Source organism: Liolophura sinensis, chromosome 11, assembly GCF_032854445.1.
Source record: "Liolophura sinensis isolate JHLJ2023 chromosome 11, CUHK_Ljap_v2, whole genome shotgun sequence".
NCBI lineage: Eukaryota > Metazoa > Mollusca > Polyplacophora > Chitonida > Chitonidae > Liolophura > Liolophura sinensis.
In genome coordinates this window covers 2,217,565-2,236,329 of record NC_088305.1, presented here as the reverse complement: position 1 = coordinate 2,236,329, position 18,765 = coordinate 2,217,565, and the positions used below count along the sequence as shown (strand labels likewise).

Here is an 18,765-nt window from a genome sequence, read left to right as displayed (position 1 = left end):
CGGATGGTCGTGGGTTTCCGAGGGGCTCTCCCATCATAATGCTGGCCGCCGTAGTATAAGTGAAATATTTTTCAGTACGGCGTAAAACACCGATCAAATAAATAAATAAATAATGACCCAGAAGCCTCTCACTAATGCGATCGCTGTGAGTTCAAGTCAAGCTCACGTTGGCTTCCTCTCCCGCTGTAAGTGGGAAGGTCTGCCAGCAACCTGTGGATGGTCGTGGGTTTCCCCGGGCTCTGCCCCGTTTCATCCCACTATAATGCTGACCCCCGTCGTATAAGTGAAATATGCTTGAGTAAAACACCAATGAAATAAATAAATAAATTTTACAACAAATACCTAGGTTCATTTAAACCCATCTGAAGCCTTGATCCAACTCTGTAGATATTAAACTGACTTCTCTCTTATCATCAATCTTCATATTTTACACGCATATATAAGTGAGCAAGTAAATGGGATACCAGCCACACAAGATTACACGAAACGAAACCTCAATGACTAGGCTGAGAATTCACGTCAAATTAGTGAGAATCATACAAGTTATAACAGACAAGCAAAGCAATCTTACTGAGAAAATCAATAAGATGGCGGCGACTTGACCACTTGGGTGAGAAAACTGAACATATCCCACGGGGTCGCTTTCATTTTTGGCATTTCATCATTTCTAAATCAAATCCCGCACTTTTGTTTTTTAATTAAAACAAGAAAAGATTGATGGAGGTCACGTGTACAATGGACGGTAACAATATATGCATAAGGCATTGTTTAACTTTTCTGCACAATAACGTTTACAGGGAAACAACAAGATGCGTGCATAAAGACCAACTATTTAGCATAAATACATTGTATATGTATATTTATTTATTGATTTATTTGTTTATTTATTTGATTAATGTTTACGCTATACTTAAGGATACTTCACTAATACGACGGCAGCCAGCATGGGAGGATACTATTACGGTGTGAGGAAACCAGACAGAACCAGGGGGAATGTACAGGTATAAGTACTGGCATTTGTAAATATTGTCACTATTGTCACTGGTTTTCATAACGGTACTTTCAGTGGCAATACTGGATTTGAACACACTACCTCATACACGAAACAACGCCTCACTTCACAAGAGCAGCTCAAGCTTAAAAAAAATGAAATAAATAAGCGGGATTCAACCATAATGTGGACAGCGCTCTGACTGCGAGGAGTTTGGAAGAATCTGCAAATGCAGTCGTTAGCACGCTAACCACTCGGCCACAGATGCCCCCTGTATAGAATTGTAACCGAACATTGCACTGGTTGAAACAAAAACAAAAAAAGTTAAGACGGATCGGAAGCTGGAGACCAGGTGATCTCTTTAGTAACAAACGACGTGGGTGAAGAAAATGGTCCTCCCAACGTTATGGCATAGCAAAATGATATTTTTGAATCGCTGTCAGCGATCTTGTATCCGTTGGAGATTTGTATAATTTCCAGCTTTCCACATAGCCTGAGTATTTCCGCAGAGCTGTCGTGATGTTATTTTGTACAACTGGGCCTTACTGGTCGCTGTGAAGTGGCAAAACCATTGTAATGCTTTAACACTGGGCGGCCAATGAGAGCAAATAAACATACGCCATATGCACACTACATGTGCTTTCTGTGTGCACTAGTACAGGGTAATCCAAAGAAGGCATGCATTGTTGTATACCGATATATATATATATATATATATATATATATATATATATATATATATATATATATATATATATATATATATATAATCTGTACAGGAGACTCATTGTCGCTTATGGAAAGTTAGTAGGGGTATGTGGCCAGACTTGACTGTACATTTAATTCAGCTTGCGAGAGCCCTCGTCTTGTCACGTGCAAGCCTGCGTGAACTCGTGAGGCTACTGAAATACCGATTAGGCTTATTAGGCCGTATTTCTGGATCCAGTGAACTGGAAAAAAGATTTTATTAGCCGACCAGTACATCATACCGAGTCAGGCATGAAACCGTTATGACTATTTATGAACTCCTTTTCCAACTGCCTGTAACCCAGAGCCTGAAGGGGCTTTGCTTTTGCCCGAGGGTGGAGGGCATCGAGTCTTTAAATGGCTTTTATTTGTGGAGGCTGGGGCCCTAGAACTGGACTGGTTACTTCTGGACGATTGATGACTGTTGATTGACAAGGACGGAGCGTGTGACCCTGACGAAGGCGTGGCCTGAGACGTTGATGGACCAGTGATCCTCTTGCCCTTGGAGAATCTATCTGTGGATGGCAAATCTCTGGCTTGCCGTTTCTCTGCCTTCAACTATGGACGAAAAGTATTTTATTTCATACAGCAGTGTGCCTTTACAAATATTCCTGAAATCTACGTTCTCTTTGGACAAGGACAACAATGCTCTATTACAAATAATTTTTTTTTTCAAATGTATGAATAGAATAATGTTCCCTTCCAGAAGAAAAATCAACAAAGGAAGAAACAAAAATATCTGACATCACGACACAACCACTCCACATTGATTTAATAACATATAGTTATGGAATTTGGAATACAAACTGTTCTTTATAGAAATATCACAAAGGTTTCTAGTATCTTCCATCCCATCTAAATACCACACATGACCTCTCACTCTGTGGTCATTGTGAGTTCAAGTCCAGCTCCTTTTAGGGCTCCGTGCGGTTTCCTCTCACCATAATTCTGGCCGCCATCATACAAACAAAATATTCTAGGGTATGGTGTAAAACACCAATCAAATAGATAAATGAAAATGAACAAAATGTCTGACTGACCCTTTCTTGGTACCTCCTCTCGAAGTAGTCCATGTCAGATTCGCCCGGGCGTCGCAAAGCCGACATTCTCTCAGCCAAATCCTCATCCACCAAATGACCTTGTGAAGATTCTGGAAATTACAATGTAAAGGTATAGAATCAGGTCGTATTAATGAGTGGTTTTGCTTATAAAGCCTCTGTGTCTTCAATGGCTTCAGTTAAAGTGTAAATACAACAGACATAAAAGGTGTCAGTAGCACAGTATTAAGACAATGAGACAGATATAGCCTGAGCTGGCAATGCCATTCTGCTAATCTACATTAAAGAGATACAGAATCCACGCTGATTGGCTCACAGTGGAGATGGATTCCCTGGGTTCCACCCTGCGGCTTTGGCCACACTTGAAGGAATCTGCCATACCTAAAACTCAGCTTAAGCTACGAATAGTCTGGATACAGATCAATTCTGTATCCATTGAACTACATCATGGGGTCTGTAAATGTTACCCTTTATTAAAACTGATGCTACATTGCACGAGGCTTCACTTTCACTTCACAAGTTTACCACTAGGAACCTCATTTAGCCAGATATTATGATGCCTTGAAATTGTCTTCTGCATACAGTAAATAACCTAAAGTTTGTCCCATGACTAAGCTACACATTTTGCCTGATTCTGAGAGCTCTTCTGATCTTAGAAAGATGTCTTATTTGGAAGTTTATTTGGAAGCTAGGATGATATCCTACTAGAAAAAAACTTTAATAATCAAAACAAATATTTTATGACATTTATTTGTCTCAAAGATGCACTTTTCTCCCTGAAGTTTTGGTCATTTACTTTCATTTTCACACCAAAACTTTTCTACACCACCTGGCATTTATTATGCTTCAGTGAGCTTAAGAGATTAAAATCTTAAAAGTTGTAAATTTGGATTGATTTTGATTTGTTTGTTTCATTCAGGTTTAACGTCACCTTCAACTTCTGTCATATCACACAAGTGTCTCCTTATAGCAGGCCTAACACAATGCTGGCATATTTGTAGTGCTGCCTCACCGGAATGCCATGTCAAAGACACCAGACACAATGACCAAGCCAGTCATATTATACTGACACTACGCCAAAGAGAGCACTACAATCGCAACTGAGGTACCGGAAGTACAAAAGTTACCGATTTTTAAGTCTTCAAACCTTCCACAGAGTAGGTATCTGTAAGTTTAATACAAAGGTTTAATAAGATACCTCAGACAATAATGAAACTCAACTACCTTTCACAGACCTGTTCTTCATCTTGTCAGCTTTGATGGACTCCACATTAGCTCTCAGAAATGGGTTATCTGATGCAGTGATTGGTTGATTTAAGAATTCTTGGGATGGAGCTCCTGCAACAAAACCATGAGAGAACTTCCATTCACTATTTACACTGTAGTAAGGTGAAATGTCTAAACTAGACCAGGTTAGAGGTTCTTTGGGTCAAGGTCACATTAAATTAAACTACTTCTGGCCAAGGTCACACTACAATAAAGAAGGTTAGATGTGCCTCATTTTCTCACCAGATGCAATCTAGATAAAGAGCTGTTTCAAGGCTGTCAGAAGTAACTGGCTTTGATGTACGTGTGGTTGATGTAATCTTAAAAAACGGTTATATTGCAGGTTTAATTATTTTGGCTCAAAGCAACATAAAGACATTCAGTCACAGTATCCTGACATCAGACATGACATCCCACTCAGTCACAGTATCCTGACATCAGGCATGACATCCCACTCAGTCCCAGAATCCTGACATCAGGTAAGACATCCCACTCAGTCACAGTATACTGACACCAGACAAGACATCCCAGTCACAGGATACTGACATCACACATGACATCCCACTCAGTCACAGTATCCTGACATCGGACATGACATCCCACTCAGTCACAGGATCCTGACATCAGGCATGACATCCCACTCAGTCACAGTATCCTGACATCTGACATGACATCTCACTCAGTCACAGGATCCTGACATCAGGCATGACATCCCACTCAGTCACAGGATCCTGACATCAGGCATGACATCCCACTCAGTCACAGGATCCTGACATCAGGCATGACATCCCACTCAGTCACAGGATCCTGACACCAGACAAGACATCCCACTCAGTCACAGGATCCTGACATCAGGCATGACATCCCACTCAGTCACAGAATCCTGACACCAGACATGGCATCCCACTCAGTCACAGGATCCTGACATCAGGCATGACATCCCACTCAGTCACAGGATCCTGACATCAGGCATGACATCCCACTCAGTCACAGGATCCTGACACCAGACAAGACATCCCACTCAGTCACAGGATCCTGACATCAGGCATGACATCCCACTCAGTCACAGGATCCTGACATCAGGCATGACATCCCACTCAGTCACAGTATCCTGACATCTGACATGACATCTCACTCAGTCACAGGATCCTGACATCAGGCATGACATCCCACTCAGTCACAGGATCCTGACATCAGGCATGACATCCCACTCAGTCACAGGATCCTGACATCAGGCATGACATCCCACTCAGTCACAGGATCCTGACACCAGACAAGACATCCCACTCAGTCACAGGATCCTGACATCAGGCATGACATCCCACTCAGTCACAGAATCCTGACACCAGACATGGCATCCCACTCAGTCACAGGATCCTGACATCAGGCATGACATCCCACTCAGTCACAGGATCCTGACATCAGGCATGACATCCCACTCAGTCACAGGATCCTGACACCAGACAAGACATCCCACTCAGTCACAGGATCCTGACATCAGGCATGACATCCCACTCAGTCACAGGATCCTGACATCAGGCATGACATCCCACTCAGTCACAGTATCCTGACATCTGACATGACATCTCACTCAGTCACAGGATCCTGACATCAGGCAAGACATCCCACTCAGTCACAGGATCCTGACATCAGGCATGACATCCCACTCAGTCACAGAATCCTGACATCAGGCAAGACATCCCACTCAGTCACAGGATCCTGACATCAGGCATGACATCCCACTCAGTCACAGGATCCTGACATCAGGAATGACATCCCACTCAGTCACAGTATACTGACACCAGATATGACATCCCACTCAGTCACAGTATACTGACACCAGATATGACATCCCACTCAGGCACAGTATACTGACACCAGATATGTCGTCCCTCCCAGTTACAGTATACTGACACCAGATATGACATCCCACTCAGTCACAGTATGCTGACACCAGATATGTCGTCCCTCCCAGTCACAGTATACTGACACCAGATATGACATCCCACTCAGTCACAGTATACTGACACCAGATACGACATCCCACACAGTCACAGTATATTGCCACCAGATGTGACGTCCTACCCATGCATTTTGCTTGAGGTTCTCACGCAATGAATGTATACAGACACCAGATATGATATCCCTCTCAGCCAAAGGACAGAGGTAGGATAAAACTGCAGTGACACCAGACATGACGTACAATGTTGGCTCAGTATACAGACACCAGACATGATATCCCTCTCAGCCAAAGGACAGAGGTAGGATAAAACTGTAATGACATCAGACATGACGTACAACGCCAGCCCAGTATACAGACACCAGACATGATATCCCTCTCAGCCAAAGTATAGAGGTAAGATAAAACTGTAATGACACCAGACATGACGTACAATGCCAGCACAGTATACAGATGCCAGACATGATATCCCTCTCAGCCAAAGGATAGAGGTGAGATAAAACTGCAGTGACACCAGACATGACGTACAATGCCAGCACAGTATACAGACACCAGACATGATATCCCTCTCAGCCAAAGGAAAGAGGTAGGATAAAAGTGTAATGACATCAGACATGATGTACAATGTCGGCACAGTATACAGACACCAGACATGATATCCCTCTCAACCAAAGTATAGAGGTAGGATAAAACTGCAAGGACACCAGACATGACGTACAACGCCAGCTCAGTATACAGACACCACACATGATATCCCTCCCAGCCAAAGTATAGAGGTACGATAAAACTATAATGACATCAGACAGGACGTATAACGTCGGCACAGTATACAGACACCAGACATGATATCCCTCTCGGCCAAAGGATAGAGGTAGGATAAAACTGTAATGACACAGTATACAGACACGAGACATGATATCCCTCTCAGCCAAAGGATTGAGGTAAGATAAAACTGTAAGGACACCAGACATGACGTACAACGCCAGCACAGTATACCGACGCCAGACATGATGTTTCGCTCGGTCAAAGCAGAGAGGTGAAAAAACAGTGTAATCACACCCGACATGATGTCATGAGTTCAGAAAGGGAGGTGTTCCAATGATTTTATTTATTTATTTGATTGTTGTTTTACTTCATACTCAAGAATATTTCCCTTACATGATGGCAGGCAGCACTATGATGGGAGGAAACTGGGCAGAGCCTGGGGAAAACCCATAACCATCTGCAAGTTGCTGACAGATCTTCACAAATACGGCCGGACAGGAAGGCAGCATGAGATGGACTTGAACTCACAGTGACCGCATTGGTCACAAGCTCTTGAGTCATTGCGCTGTCCTGGCACGCTAACCACAGAGGCCACGGAGGATCCTGTGTCGCAATTACCCCTTCTAGCAGACTTTTTTTTTTTTTTTTTTTTTTTTGATTTGTGTTTTACGCCGTACTCAAGAATATTTCACTTATACGACGGCGGCCAGCATTATGGTGGGTGGAAACCGGGCAGAGCCCGGGGGAAACCCACGACCATCCGCAGGTTGCTGGCAGACCTTCTCACGTACGGCCGCCAGCATGACTTGAACTCTCAGCGACCGCATTGGTGAGAGACTCCTGGGTCATTACGCTGCGCTAGCGCTTTAACCGACTGAGCCACGGAGGCCCCCCTCTAGCAGACTTAACAGAAGAGAGACTTCTTAATTGACATATCCTGATTTTCAAAATCTTGGGGCTCTCCTAGTACGTTGCATATCTCCTCTATCATGACGGGCATGAGTGCAAAAGTCTTCAGACATGTTTGTCCTAACGACATAACACTTCCTACCTAATCCACTGGGGTCAAGCCTCAGGTAGCCCTCCATCAGTGACGAGAAGCCTGTGAGGCCCCCCATGGCCTGATAGGGCACATCCCGCCCCACCGGGTGCCCTCGGGCTGCTCTCTCCTCTCTGGTCTCCACCAGGGTGTGGTGTTGATGGTAGGGTGCCCCGCACCCACAGGTGAAGGAGCTGGAGAAACCAGAACACTGACAGCCTGCTGTAAGGTATTAAAGATAAGACATAAGTACATGTACATGCATGTATGTGTATGAAATCATTGTATGAGGAAAACTCATGATAATACTGCTAGTGGCATTCCCCAAGTCTCTGACTGGTTTCCTCCCACCATAATGCTGGCCTCACCAAGTCTCTGACTGGTTTCCTCCCACAGTCCCACCATAATGCTGGCCACACCTGTAGATGGTCGTGGGATTCCCTAAGTCTCTGACTGGTTTCCTCCCACGGTCCCACCATAATGCTGGCCACACCTGTAGATGGTCATGGGATTCCCTAAGTCTCTGACTGGTTTCCTCCCACAGTTCCACCATAATGCTGGTCACACCTGTAAATGGTCGTGGAATTCCCCAAGTCTCTGACTGGTTTCCTCCCACAGTCCCACCATAATGCTGGCCACTCCTGTAGATGGTCATGGGATTCCCTAAGTCTCTGATTGGTTTCCTCCCACAGTCCCACCATAATGCTGGTCACACCTGTAAATGGTCGTGGAATTCCCAAAGTCTCTGACTGGTTTCCTCCCACAGTCCCACCATAATGCTGGTCACACCTGTAAATGGTCGTGGAATTCCCCAAGTTTCTGACTGGTTTCCTCCCACGGTCCCACCATAATGCTGGCCACACCTGTAGATGGTCATGGGATTCCCTAAGTCTCTGACTGGTTTCCTCCCACAGTCCCACCATAATGCTGGCCACACCTGTAAATGGTCGTGGAATTCCCCAAGTCTCTGACTGGTTTCCTCCCACGGTCCCACCATAATGCTGGCCACACCTGTAGATGGTCATGGGATTCCCTAAGTCTCTGACTGGTTTCCTCCCACAGTCCCACCATAATGCTGGTCACATCTGTAAATGGTCGTGGAATTCCCCAAGTCTCTGACTGGTTTCCTCCCACAGTCCCACCATAATGCTGGCCACACCTGTAGATGGTCATGGGATTCCCTAAGTCTCTGACTGGTTTCCTCCCACAGTCCCACCATAATGCTGGTCACACCTGTAAATGGTCGTGGAATTCCCCAAGTCTCTGACTGGTTTCCTCCCACAGTCCCACCATAATGCTGGTCACACCTGTAAATGGTCGTGGAATTCCCCAAGTCTCTGACTGGTTTCCTCCCACAGTCCCACCATAATGCTGGTCACACCTGTAAATGGTCGTGGAATTCCCCAAGTCTCTGACTGGTTTCCTCCCACAGTCCCACCATAATGCTGGTCACACCTGTAAATGGTCGTGGAATTCCCCAAGTCTCTGACTGGTTTCCTCCCACAGTCCCACCATAATGCTGGTCACACCTGTAAATGGTCGTGGAATTCCCCAAGTCTCTGACTGGTTTCCTCCCACGTAACCATCATAATGCTGGCCTCCATCGTACACATGTAAGTGAGATATTCTTGAGTACGGCGTAAAACACCAATCAATAAAACCTTGTGTGCCTCATCATTTACAGTTGTACACTTCACTCACTGAGAAGCATTGCACTCACACTAAAATATGGGTTAATATTTTAAAGACTCGGTAAGCGCTATAAAGCACACCTCTCCCTGTGCTCATCAATGCATGGCTAAAACAAGTCCAAGTTGGCAATCTTCTATTTTATACTAAATGAAATCTCTTTAATCTCATGCAAAAATAACATGTCATATACAATACCTGATCTACAATCATATGGTTCTGCTGCACCATGCTCATCAGAGAAGTGTTTACAACGACATCGTATAGGCTGACTGCCATTGAGAGGTACATAGTGGTAGGATGCACATCGACACTTCTTCGCTCTACACGGTAGGTGTATGGGGCGCTCCCCAGGTATCTTGTCGAAGTCTGTCTTGTGTTCACGGAACCTGAATTGAATTTTTAAAGGCCACATTTTACAGGACAAATGTATTATGTAACAGAATGTAACAGAATCACAATGGGGTCCGCCAGCCCTGTACAAAGGGAAGCAAATCTTGTAACTAATAAAACAGCAGTGCCCTCTACTTATTTAAATAACAATACCACTGATTTCAATACCAACACCAGTAATCATGAATAATAAAAGCTGACATTATTATTCAAACAGATAGAGGGCACTGCTGTTTTATCAGTTACAAGGTTTGCTTCCCTTTGTAGAAGGCTGGCGACCCCATTAGGTGTGAGCTATTGCCTGAGTCAGACCTAATGCAGACGTCTCTCCCCAGCCACCTTTAATACCAGGCATGCACTTCTAACTACTAACCTGCTGAAGTAAGGTTTGATGTCTAAAAATGGAATACAGAATCGACACTGATTAGATGACAGTAGCAATAGGCTTTCCAGGGTTAAATCTTGCAGCCTTAGTCACACTGGAATAAATGTATCATACCTAAAATTCAGCTTATGCAAGACATAACCTGGACTTGCCTAATCTTGTACCGTATAAGAGGCAATGAGAATCGATTCTGTATCCGTTGAAGGAATTGGATAGTGTATGTGGGCTTACCTGTGTTGACAAAAACACACTGTTTCTGGTCCCATCAGTTTACAGTCCATCAGGGTAGGGGACACCCAGGCCACATACAACCTATTCTCCAGTCTCTGAAAATGGAAATGAAAATAGGGCCAGAAAATTGGTCCCAAATTTACCTGAATAAATGTACACAGGAGGAATGCATAATCTTTCACTGCGTCCTCATTCTCATATAATTGACGTGAACTCAGACAGTGTCAAAACATCTGAACTAATCAGTTTGTGCCTCAGTTTTTAATTACTAAGTGGAACATGAGTAAATGTGTCACTGATTTCGGCTTAAGTCAAAAAAAAATTTAAAAATGCTACTGATAGCTTTCATAATGAATAGACACGCTGCAAGGTCAGTATACATGTATGATCAATGTACACTCGTATACAGCATTTAAATCTCTTAATTAATGTAATTAGTGTATCACTGATTCTGAAAATTGGGATATAATGTTGGATTTCCATAAAGTAATAGTTAGACCAGGTGCCAGTGGTTAACTGATAAAGCAGATAAAACACATTTTACAGACGAATGTATTCATTTATTTATTTATTTATTTATCTGATTGGTGTTCCACATCGTACTCAAGAATATTTCACTTATGCAATGGCAGCCAGCATTATGGTGGGTGGAAACCGGGTAGAACCTGGGGGAAACCCACGACCATCTGCAGGTTGCTGCCAGACTTTCCCACAAATGGCAGACAAATGTACATTTGTTATTTGAAAACCACAGCAAAAATAAAAAGAGATATGTTTAAACAAACCATGGGCAGAACTCTCTTCTTGTAAGCTTCATATTGCTCAGGAGTGAAGAGTTTGCCTCCGTCATCATCGCCAACAATCCTTAACAAGAAAGAAAAATAAATTATTACTGTTGCCTGTATCTAAATGAATGATAAGAGGACTTTGTAGGTCTAATAAAAATTAAATGATAATGTTAGGTTTGTAATACACAGATATACTTACAGTGATTTTTCTACAGATTTCTAAACTAACAGACTCTAAGACTTTATTTTTATCATGTTTTACTTTATGGTAATTCTCAAAAATATTTCCAAATACAGCCTGTGAGTTGTAGGGAAATGGGCGGTGCCTTGTCCTACTATGCTTCTCATCTTTGCTCCGATATTGGTTAGGATTCTCACATCACTGCATTACCGAATCTGATCAATATCGGAGTAGAGACTCACACAAGGTCCATGCAGGTCAAGCCATATAAGGGTTTTACTAAGAACAGACGTGGGAACTCTCACAGAGAGGATAACTTTAAGTTTGATAAGCCCTGGGACCACGGGAGTCACCCAGGGCTAAAGTTTAATGGAGCGTTGCGTGCATTTCAGTGCGGTTTCACCTTGAGGCATTCGCCTGATGCTGCTTTTACATGTACGTGCTCAGCAGGGGTCTATCGTTCTCACGCATCTAAATACGTTCTTCAATATCACCCTACCCGATGCCCATGAGCCCTAACAGCACACCAGACATATCGTGGGGAAAAAATTACAAAACACTGATTTTCGGCCGTCTTGCAAGATGACATATGTTAGAATTAGCCCTGGATGACAACGCTCGTTCCAGGGCTATGTCAGAATGCCGGTTTGTTCGGTACTTGACTTGCCGTCTCCTGCTTTCATACCTTTTGTACTCCAGATAAGCATCCACCGACGCCGCTGCCGATCCGCCAAATTTTAAATGGAACTGTCGCTCGCTCATTTTGCATTAAAATATCAGACACAAGCGATAAAAAATTACACACACACAGATTTATCTGTCATCTAGGGCGCCATTTGTAAACAATGACCTAATTTACCTCTTTTTGTGGAGCTCTTCAAACCAGAGGCTACAAAGTTGTCGCCCTTGAATGAACAGATGACGGCTTTGTCGAAAAGCAACAAAATTACTCCAGCAACGTTAAATATAAGTGTAGATAATTAACGCGCATGTCTCAATTTCAGTCTGAAGACAAACCTGTAAAAAAACTCTGATGTACTGAGTAGTGGTCTTTAACAAATGTTACCAAACAGCGCTATAAAATTCCAAGAAATTACTATTAATATTTGTGTGTTAATGTGTTAATAATAATACAATTAATAGAATACGCACAGGCCCACGTGGGCAACACTTTCGCAATTCACATGCAGCCTTATCATTATAATATAATTTATATTACATACTGGAGAACAAACACTCACTCATTTTAATTATTCTTAAGTCATTTTGCCTTTTTATTTTATGTCTGTAATCTCTGATCAGTGCTTAACCCATGCTCTTTCCATTTATTTATTTATTCATTTATTTGATTGGTGTTTTACGCCATACTCAAGAATATCTGACTTATACGACGGTGCCCAGCATTATGGTGGGAGGAAACCGGGCAGAGCCCGGGGAAATCCCACGACCATCCGCAGGTTGCTGGTAGACCTTCCTATGTTCGGCCGGAGAGGAAGCCAGCATGAGCTGGACTTGAACTCACAGCGACCGCATTGGTGAGAAGCTCCTGGGTCATTACGCTGCGCTAGAGCACTAACCAATTGAGCCACGGCGACCCCTCTTTCCATTTAAAAACATCGACTAACGGACCAGATTGAAACACAATGAACCTCCTTTAGAACATTGAAAAGTTGAAAGCTATTTTTTGGCTGTTGTAGAAAAGGTTGAAATATAATTGATAAATTGGTTCCAGAAATTCTTACATAACCTTGGATGCACAGATTTGTCAATGGCACGGAGAAGCTAGCCTCAGAGCGTCATCTGTAATCTCGATGTTCAGAGGCTGGCATCTCATGTTGCCTGGGCAATTTACCTCTTTTTTTAAACCCTCAGCTATAATCTCTACTATATACACTAAGGTGGTGCAGCAACCTGCGGATGGTCGTGTGTTTGCCTGGGGCTCTGCCTCCAACCATAATGCTTGCCGCCGTCGTATAAGTGAAACACCAATCAAATAAATAAATACGGAGAAAAAGCTGATTTCATGGCGTATAAGCGCATGAAATGTTCTTAAGTATACGGTGTAAAACACCAGTGAACTAAAAAAATATTTATTTAAAATTTTCTTTCCAAAATTGTCTACAGCTTAATGTGATTTATACAATCCTGGAAAAAACAAAAGAATTCTGTTATATTCCTGGTTCTTCTATAATCCTAGAAGCACAAATTAGTTTGTACACTAACTCCCTCCCACCAATAATCACCCTCTCAAATCATGGGTTTAAGGCCTCTTCAATTATCTTGGGTCTACATATTCTTCTATAATATTAGGGACATAATTTTTTCTATTATCGTGGGTTTTACAGCTTCTGCTATTATCCCGGATATTACAGCTTCTGCTATTATCCTGGACTTTACATCTTCTGCTATTTTCCTGGACTTTACAGCTTCTGCTATTATCCTGGACTTTACATCTTCTGCTATTATCGTGGATTTTACAGCTTCTGCTATTGTCCTGAACTTTACAGCTTCTGTTATTATCCTGGATTTTACAGCTTTTGCTATTATCGTGGATTTTACAGCTTCTGCTATTATCCTGGATTTTACAGCTTTTGCTATTATCGTAGATTTTACAACTTCTGCTATTATCGTGGATTTTACAGCTTCTGCTATTATCCTGGATTTTACAGCTTCTGCTATTATCCTGGATTTTACAGCTTCTGCTATTATCGTAGATTTTACAGCTTCATTGATATACAATCCTGAGCACAATCAGCTTCTTATATAATCCTAAGCCAAAAGCTTATAATTTTTTTGTATCCCTGTGTGTAAATGTCGCTGCTAGTACATTAGTGGGCAAACAGCTTCTTTACCTTGGTAATCCTATAAGCTAACAAATACACCGGTAGAGACCTAATTATTGTTTCACAAGACAGGTAGACAGCTTCTTGTATAAAACACCCTCCTTCTATAGTTCCTGGACACAAAGCTTCATTAGAAACCCACCATACATCGGATTTTTGATCGATCGAAAAACCTACCGGACAATCGACTATACTGGCGAGAAACTCACCGGACAACGACTGTAGTGGAGAGAAACCCACCGGACAAGGACTGTACAGAGAGAAGCCCACCGGACAAACAACTTCACTGGAGAGAAAGCCATCGTGGTAAACGGCCTTACTGGAGAAAAACCCATCAGACAAACGGCTATACTGGCGAGAAGCACACTGAACAACGGCTTTACTGGCAAGAACGACTTTACTGGAAAGAAGGCCATCTGGCCGGAGAGAAATCCACCGGGCAAACGACTATACTGGCGAGAAATCCGCCGAACAATGGTTGTACTGGAGAGAAACCCACTAGTCAAACGAAAATTCGAACAAACAACCAACCTGACGACTTACAACACGATATGAGAAACCGACTGGGCGAAAGACTATTACATCTGTAGACACTGCAGTACGATATTACCCGAGTACATACAGACAATGCGGTCTACCAACACATACCTCCACAGCAAGGCTGTATTGGTCGAGTTGTACATGTATATTGTGCTAGTTTGAAAGACGGTTCGCTAGTCTTAAGACCTAAACCGAATGAATTTTTACCCAAAAGGCTTAAAGCCTTTTTCTGTGAATCAAAAGAAAACTGAAAGGGTATGGAATATAGGATACAGGATTTTTGTTTAACTGTTCTTGAAGTTCTGCAGATAACTTTTAATAGCATTTGTCAGACTTGCTCATTGCATAACATTTGTGTTAATTTCATATTTAAGCCTAAATTCATCAAATCTCATTAAATTTGTGCCGTTAGTATCAAAGAGGTCATTTACATATCGGATACCTTTAAAATAAATCTGTCTATAAAACACTGATTGATAGCAATTCTAATTTTATCATTGTGCCATTAAGTTTGTATGGCATACAGCCGATTCCCAGGTGTCACACATATGTTTTTCTTGAAACATTGTCAAAAATCAAAAATTTCTGACCAAAAACGGTTGTTAAGTTTGTCACTGATATTTATGAGTTTTAAGGGGCCACAATCTCTTAAATTACATGCCATTTCCCGTTGTCTAGAATAATCTTGTAACAAGAATGAGTTGGCCGAATTAAGCGTCTGATGCGCCCAATCTTTGCTGCCTTCAAGAAAAGGGACAAATCAATGATTTTTAATCCTCCAAACTTCTTTTCGGAGAAGAGCATGCATTGCTCTCGCTTTATTCGATATTATCCATTCCAACCGAAACGATGAAATATTGAGTTCCACCTCTTCAATACATCGCCTGGAGAATAGGATAAAGTGAAAAACAGATGGTTTAACTTTGGTACCGCAAGGCTTCTGACAACAGTTATTCTTCGCAACGGTGTGAGGAGTCTTTTACTAAATTGTCCTTAGAGTGAATCAAATTCTTGCAGTTTAACTGAGAAATTTATATTTATTACATCATCTATGCACTTGGGAAAGTGTGACGCCTAAAACACTGAGCTCATAGGAAGTCCATTCTATATTTATATCAGGACACACTTTTTTTCTTATCCTTGTTTAGACTTCTCAACCACACTATTTTGCGTTTATCTAAATTAGTTTGTGATCCGAAAATCCGACTGAAGTGGTCAGAATTAGAAACGGCCAGCCTTAAATGAATTTTCAGAACCATCTAAAAACAAACCTGTATCGTCTGCAAATTGGTTAATTTTGTGTTGTGCAGTGCCTACGGTAATTCGGAAAATCTTAATTGTTCCTTATAAGTGCTGCTAAAATGTCTACACATTGAATAAACAAATATGGTGACAGAGGGTCGCCTTAAATTGTCGACAACATCTTGGAGTACAGAATTTACCACATACCACAAAAAAAAACGTTGTAACCCAGACGAAGAAATGTTGTTATATGGTGATTTGATCCCATGAATACCCCAAAATTGAAAAAGTTGAATAGCATTATCAAAGGTGTACATCTGTAGGTAGCACTGTCCACCATAACAAGGTATAACGCTTGTCTGTTGTCAGAAAACACCGAGCGTGTTGACTTATAAATACAATATTGTTGTAACCCTAACCCATACAGGCATGGGCCACGGTAGCGTATATAAGCATGTAGCCTTGACGAAATAGACCTACATATATGATTGCATATGGGTATAATGACCATTTGAGCTTGTGGTTTTTATCTCCTTATCTTTGTTATAACCACTAAGGGCGTTTTTTTATCATGTTATTAGAAGTACAGCACTATAAGACCTATTACTTAGGGTGTTGTTAGCTCTTAAAAATAATAATAATTGTAATAATAATAACAATAATAATAATATCTTTATTTCAAACAAAAAACAACTGCCTGATTACAGCCTGATCCGCAAACCGTTCTGCTCTAGTTTACATCGTTTCAATTACATACCCTGAGGTTCCTATCCAATTAAGAACAAGGGTTCTCTCTTTAATTATCTCTTTGTATATTTAAATTGTATCTGATTGCCCAAGGTGATGTACCAGGAGATGACCTGCAGATGATGAGAATCAGTGTAAAACAGAATAATACATCGTCTAGTATATAAAGGGCATTGACGACTCCGTCGTTTATGATTCTCACCTGAACAGGTAAGACTGTCTGTTTTATAATTTCGTTTTAATCTCTATCTCTAGGTCGTTAAAGGTGCTTGTCTTTCAGTCACTAGGGCTAGGTGTGGGTTCAAAGCCGGTCTTAGGCAGAAAATTGACCACTTAACTTATATCTGCGTGGTTATATCCACGTCTTTGGATTACCCGGGCACTCTGGTTTCCTGAACCCCTACACTGACAGCCTTCGTCTGAGAGAAAAATTCTTGATTATGGCGTTAAAGGACAAAACAGTACCTGGCCAAAACATATTTCAGTCGAAATCATGATACTCAAGGTTTCTAAAAAGTATCATACTTTATTATTTTAATGAGATTTCACCAAATAACACGTAGAACAATATGACAATACTGCACAAATGGCTGGGGTGAATCACCATCCTGATAATTTTATCCAGTCACACACGTTGCTATTAGATTGCACGACCTAAGCTGTGACGTAGCCTCCTTTGTCCGTTTACTCCATGAAATGATATATGATAACACAGAACTACTGAATAAGACACCATTTTAGGATCGTTTACACCGATTTAGTTTTGAGTAGCCAAAGGGTCATCATACAAAGTGTTGTGGGACAGGTTTGTATCATTGACGGACCACCACAGACGTAAAATCAGTCGATTTACATGATGCATGTGCAATATTCAACGATGGTATCACAAATTATTTTCAGGCAGTAGCATACCGTCTCCGCCAAAACCGCATTCATCTCCCCCAAATACATTTTTGTCGCTCAGTTTAGCATTTAGTCAGCAGTTTCTAAAAAACAAATGTCACAGTCAGTGCAACACTCATTAGGGGTGCCGAAGGTTTATGGGAATGAGAAGACGGCATCTCACCAGACAAGGCTTAAACTGCTTAGACTATTATACGGAAAATACCTTCAACGCTAGAGAGCTAGAGTGAACGTGACGTCACCTTGTTCTTAATATTGGAGACGTCCTGAGGTTGTGCCAAGGCGAAGTTTCACTAAACTTTTATTGTGTTGAAAAAATCTTAAAATATATTTAATGCCGGTTTAAGATACTTTGAATGGTAGTCTATCAGTGGGCACAAACATTGGTCAGGTGCTTCCTTTCACTTGAAACAACAATCAAGACAAACAGCAAAATAAAAAAAAAACGCCAATGTTTCCTTCATTAGAATGATTCACTCCAAAATAAGACTACAACGCCAGTGTACGTATGTATGTATGCTTGAGGTTTTACGTCTTACTTAACAATTTTTCGGTAATATGATAAGGAGTCATTAGATGTGTGTATATATACTGTGTCTTCTTGTGTCAGGGTGAGTACGCCAAAGTGCTGCCTCCACTAAAGTATTATGCCGAAGACAGCAGAAATGACACCACACTCAGTCACATTATACTGACACCGGACCAGTGCTGAACGCCACGAGGGGCAACAACAAGTACCACTTTTAAAATCTTTGATATGACCCGTTCCGGGTTTGATCCCACGTCTCCCGACTTCGAACAACTTCATTGAGAATACTATAAAAATAGTTGGCAGACATACAAACAAAAGTAACAGAACAAAACATTACTCAGTAAAACATCAAGAAGAAAATGATTTCAAGCAAAAAAACACGCAACCTAGAAACGTGTACAGTGGATGATTCAGGCCATGCAAAGCAGTAAAAACAAAGAAAAACTCACACATTACCCATTAACT

The 18,765-nt window shown here is 41.8% G+C and overlaps 1 protein-coding gene across 2 annotated transcripts; it reads right to left on the bottom strand.

Moving 5' to 3' along the window:
- Positions 1–1,777: 1,777 nt before the first annotated feature.
- LOC135477915 (protein FAM221A-like) lies at positions 1,778–12,313 on the bottom strand. Of its 2 annotated transcripts, XM_064758132.1 has the most exons (8): positions 12,179–12,313; positions 11,310–11,388; positions 10,525–10,619; positions 9,714–9,904; positions 7,839–8,048; positions 4,021–4,134; positions 2,779–2,888; positions 1,778–2,296 (listed from the first exon to the last, which is right to left on the bottom strand). In XM_064758132.1, the coding sequence occupies exons 1-8, from the start codon at positions 12,253–12,255 to the stop codon at positions 2,006–2,008; spliced, it is 1,167 nt and encodes a 388-aa protein (XP_064614202.1). In that variant the 5' UTR covers positions 12,256–12,313; the 3' UTR covers positions 1,778–2,005. The 2 variants fall into 2 exon arrangements, with proteins under 2 accessions (XP_064614202.1, XP_064614203.1); XM_064758133.1 differs by lacking the exon at positions 7,839–8,048.
- Positions 12,314–18,765: the final 6,452 nt, after the last annotated feature.

Coding starts and splice junctions, on each gene's coding strand:
- LOC135477915 (XM_064758132.1), bottom strand. CDS start 12,255: ATGAGCGAGCGACAGTTCCATTTAAAATTTGGCGGATCGGCAGCGGCG. Junction 10,620..11,309: donor AGAAGAGAGTTCTGCCCATG/GTTTGTTTAAAC, acceptor TTCCATTTTCAG/AGACTGGAGAATAGGTTGTA. Junction 4,135..7,838: donor GCTTGACCCCAGTGGATTAG/GTAGGAAGTGTT, acceptor GTTTTGTTGCAG/GAGCTCCATCCCAAGAATTC.